This window comes from Triticum dicoccoides, chromosome 5B (assembly GCF_002162155.2).
Source record: "Triticum dicoccoides isolate Atlit2015 ecotype Zavitan chromosome 5B, WEW_v2.0, whole genome shotgun sequence".
Classification (NCBI taxonomy): Eukaryota; Viridiplantae; Streptophyta; class Magnoliopsida; order Poales; family Poaceae; genus Triticum; species Triticum dicoccoides.
The window spans coordinates 119,012,548-119,017,001 of record NC_041389.1 but is presented as its reverse complement, the minus strand read 5'-3'; the positions used below and the strand labels follow the sequence as shown (position 1 = coordinate 119,017,001).

General features: G+C 53.3%; 1 protein-coding gene across 1 annotated transcript; it reads left to right on the top strand.

Moving 5' to 3' along the window:
* The first annotated feature begins 2,215 nt into the window (after nucleotides 1-2,215).
* LOC119309208 (xyloglucan galactosyltransferase KATAMARI1 homolog) lies at nucleotides 2,216-3,847 on the top strand. Its single transcript, XM_037585240.1, has one exon. It carries the CDS (start codon nucleotides 2,216-2,218, stop codon nucleotides 3,845-3,847), a length of 1,632 nt encoding a protein of 543 aa, XP_037441137.1.
* Nucleotides 3,848-4,454: the final 607 nt, after the last annotated feature.

The following is a 4,454-nucleotide window of genomic DNA, read 5'->3' as shown; positions in this document are numbered from 1 at the left end:
TACAGAAGAGTGACTGGTCGAACAAATATCGTGTCGCCATCAAGCACCTCTAGTTTCATCTCAACCTTGCAATACTTTCAGTAGTTTATCTTCTTTAGTATTTTGTTTCGTGAGTTTATCTTTCGTGCTCTTATTTGTTGTGTTTTGTCCACGTATTCATCTGTTTTGAGATGTTTTCTTTCATAGAAGTGCTACTGCTTAGTTTATTTTTCGCTGTTGTGTATTGAGAGATTTCAAGTTTTTAAAAGAAATTTTAAATCTCCCATTTAACCCCTCTAATGGATACTCTTGATCCTACACTCCACCTGGACCTCGTCCCTCTTCGCATTCTGGCTGTGATGTGATGGGCCACAACACAATGGCTGCTCCGACGAGCTCGCAATGTCGCCTCCTGCAGTAGAAACCCCTCATGGTGATGGCGCACACCGACGTAGCAGTACAGGGGTGTGACTTTCGGTGCATGGCGTTTTATAGGGAGAGGGCACTCGATCTTATCCATGGTTGGATCGTGTAGTAGAGAGAAGAAGATGGAGAGGAACGAGTGTCTAGGATGAGAAATCAGAGGATGAGGAAGAAAAGGTGGTATGTTGTGGTCGGCCAGGCACATCTTGACGGAGCGTAACACTGATTGCGTGTGCAGGACAACTAGACGTGTGGATGTGATGGAGGCGACGAAAGCTTCACTCAAATCGACAAGTTAATTCGATGTGTTTCCCTTAAAAAATGTTCATGAATTGAAAATAAAAAGTAAGATAAGAAAAGCGGGAAAAGGGAAAAGAAATGAGTAGAAACTAATAAGCAATAAAAGAAGCAAAAATATCCAGAAGATAAGAAAAGAAACAAAACAATTCAAAACAAATAAAAGCATAATAAAGAAAGAAAAGAAAACCACAAAAAACTAAACAAATGAAAAAGAAGACCCAACAAACAATCTGAAACACGAACGACTACGAAATAAAATAGGGTGCAGATGAAATGGCCTGGCCCATTAACGGTACCCTTTGCGTTAGGCTACCTCATGGCCGGCAATCGCCGATCTAAAGTTGCCTACCCTCGATAAAGAAAAATGGAAAATGCCAAGCTCAACATAGAAAATTGACAACAAATAATATGGATTGGAGGTAGTAGATTTTTGTGTGTGTTGATTTTAATTTAGTTTCCTTTGCTCACTTTTTTTCAAGGAGATAACTCTTGGTCCTGGTTTTCCATCGTCTCATGCACTAGAATTTGCATGGTTATATCATTGCAGAAAAGTACATGGGATGAACGGTATTTGTTAACGAGGTTCATTTAATATCGGCTATGTGCGAACCAACCTGTAGTTGAATGTTTAAGTGGATAGTGGTATTTTCATCCCACCAGAGTTCAAGTCTTAGTGCTTCGCATTTATACTGGATTTATTTTAGAATTTCCGGTGATGCACATTAGTGAAAGGAGACATTCCCATCGACTACGAGGCGCCTATGGTGACTTTGTAAAATCTCAAGATGATATGCTGGCTCAGTCTCCCATAGGTGCTCAATGGGATAAAGTGTGCGCGTGTGTGTTCATAGGAATGAGTGTATGCGCGTATATATCAGTGCTTGCGTATGTACTGTGCTAAAAATAAATCTGCTATGTTTCTGGAGCATGACTACGGACCCTCCACGGATTTCGGTACCAGTACTTCCTCTGTAAACTAATATAACAGAGGGAGTATATACCAAAATTTTGATAATTTCGTTCAAGTTTATTGGGCCCTTCTCGCAAGCACACAATTAGCCCCAAATCCTTCCTAAGTATCTTTTTTGAACTTTTTATTTGAACTTAAATCCTTCCTATCTATGCATGCCTGCTTGCATGAGCCCCGAGCTGTCAAACAACAACTGCAATACAAGCACGGCAAAATTATGGTGGTTCATTGCCACATGTGTTCAGCATGATGCAACTAACGACAGAGAGGAAAGACAAATCAGGAGAGGTGACGAACAAATGGAAATACATCATGAAACACATGCAAGGAAGGAATGCGCATCCCAATTCCCGGCATCTGCGGCAAAGAAACCTTCCCGGAATCAATTCGCGCTTATTTCTACGCCGATCAAGCTGTTGATGATCGGACAGCGACAACGAGCGATATGACAGCCGGATCATATCGATCGCGCTGGCCGATTAAAATCCGGCTGCCGGCCGGCGAGTGATTTGTTCCCTGCGACGTACGGCCGGGCCCGGCCATATGGTGAATTTGCGTGGATCGACGGCGGTCCGGGCCGGCAGGTACCTCCTGCCGCTGGCCTTCCTGGCGTGCTGCGCCCTGTGGATGCTCCTCGTCTTCCCTTCTCCGCCGGTTGAGGTCGCCGTCTTCCGGCAGAGTTTCCAGCCGAGCATTGCGTTGACGGGGCTGCGGGCCGTTGACACGACGCCGCCGTGGCCGTCGGAGCGTCGAGGGATCGTTGACACGTCCTCGCCGCCGCCGCCGCCGCCGACGGAGCGCCATGTCATCATTAATGCGCCGCCTCCACCGCTGGCACCGGCACGTCAAGCAAGAACAGAGATGCCACGTCAAGCAGGGACAGAGACTCCGTCGCCACCTCCGCCGGCGGTGGCGACCGACCGGTGCGCCGGCCGCTACATCTACATCCATGATCTGCCGAGTCGGTTCAACTCCGACCTGATCCGGGACTGCCGGTCCCTGTCAGAGTGGACCGACATGTGCAAGCACCTCCTCAACGCCGGCATGGGCCCGCGGCTCACGCGCACCGGCGGCGTGCTCCCGTCCACTGGCTGGTACGACACCAACCAGTTCGCCCTGGAGGTCATCTTCCACAGCCGGATGCGACGGTACGATTGCCTCACCAGCGACGCGTCCCGCGCCGCCGCCGTCTACGTGCCCTACTATGCAGGGCTCGACGTCGGCCGGCACCTGTGGGGGTTCAGCAACGGCGTCCGCGACGCTCTCGCGGAGGACCTCTTCGAGTGGCTCCGGTCGTCACCGGTATGGGCGGCGCAGGGCGGGCGGGACCACTTCTTCGTCGGCGGTCGCATCACGTGGGACTTCCGGCGCGAGGACGGCGGCGAGTGGGGGAGCCGGCTGCTTCTCCTCCCGGAGGCCAAGAACATGACGATGCTCGCCATCGAGTCCAGCCCGTGGCAAGGCAACGACATCGGCGTGCCGTACCCGACCTACTTCCACCCGTCCCTCGCCGGCGAGGTGGCCTCATGGCAGCGCGCCGTGAGACGCGCGCGAAGGCCGTGGCTGTTCGCGTTCGCCGGTGGCGCGCGGACGCACGACGGCAGCAACAAGAACATTAACGCCGTCGTTCGCGACACGATCATCAACCAGTGCGCGCGGTCACGGCGGTGCGGGCTCCTTCTGTGCGGCGGCCGTGGCCGGCGCAACGACTGCTACGCGCCGAGCAACGTCATGCGGCTGTTCAAGAGCGCCGCCTTCTGCCTGCAGCCCCAGGGGGACTCGTACACGCGGCGGTCGGCGTTCGACGCCGTGCTCGCCGGCTGCGTGCCGGTGTTCTTTCACCCCGGGTCGGCGTACGTGCAGTACCGGTGGCATCTGCCGGCGGATCACCGCAAGTACTCGGTGTTCGTGCCGGAGGACGGCGTGCGGAACGGCACAGTGAGGGTGGAGGACGTGCTCCGGCGGATCGGCGCGAGGGAGGTGGCGGCCATGAGGGAGCAGGTGGTCAGGATGATTCCCAGCATCGTGTACAGGGACCCAAGGGTCAAGGCTGGCATCCGCTTCAGGGACGCCGTGGACGTCGCCGTGGACGGCGTGATCGAGAGGGTGAGGAGGATCAAGCGAGGGCTGGAGGATGATGTGGGGCATCAGTGGGATGGTTACTTTGACAAGTAGCGAAACACTCTCTTGCTCTGATTTTCGAGACAAGGAGACACCAAAATGCATGGCCAATATAATCTCAGGAGGTTACGTCGTGATTGAGGGATAAATAAGAGCGTCTACGGCGGATCTCCGTGAACCCACCTATACGCTAGGTAGGACGGTCGGATCACTCACCGGTATAAAAGAAGCAACACAGATGTACCGTTTCTATAGGGCTGACCGCCACCCTTCGTATCTAGCTCAGTCGAATCAGACAGACAGATACCGTAAATTACCCCAAAATGACCTAGTCTATCAAACTCGCCGCCCTCTATCTGAGTCCATCCATCATTTTCCGCGTCTACGTAGTTGCCGTCGTCCACCCTTCTCCCCATCCGCGCCGCCGTCCTAAGTGTCGTGCATCTCGTCCCCAACCGCCGCCACAGATGTTGCCTCAGCCTCGTCCTTGGGGCTCCCGTCTTTAACTCCGGTCTGCAAGCCGGAGAACGTCACCCGGGTACTGGCAAAGGAGGTAGCATGAGAGGGAAGCGGTGTAGCAGGGAGTTCCGCTTGTGGACCTCGATGACGATGTGTCCCTTCTACCGCACTCGGCCTCCGAACCCTGTCCATCCAGCCGCCG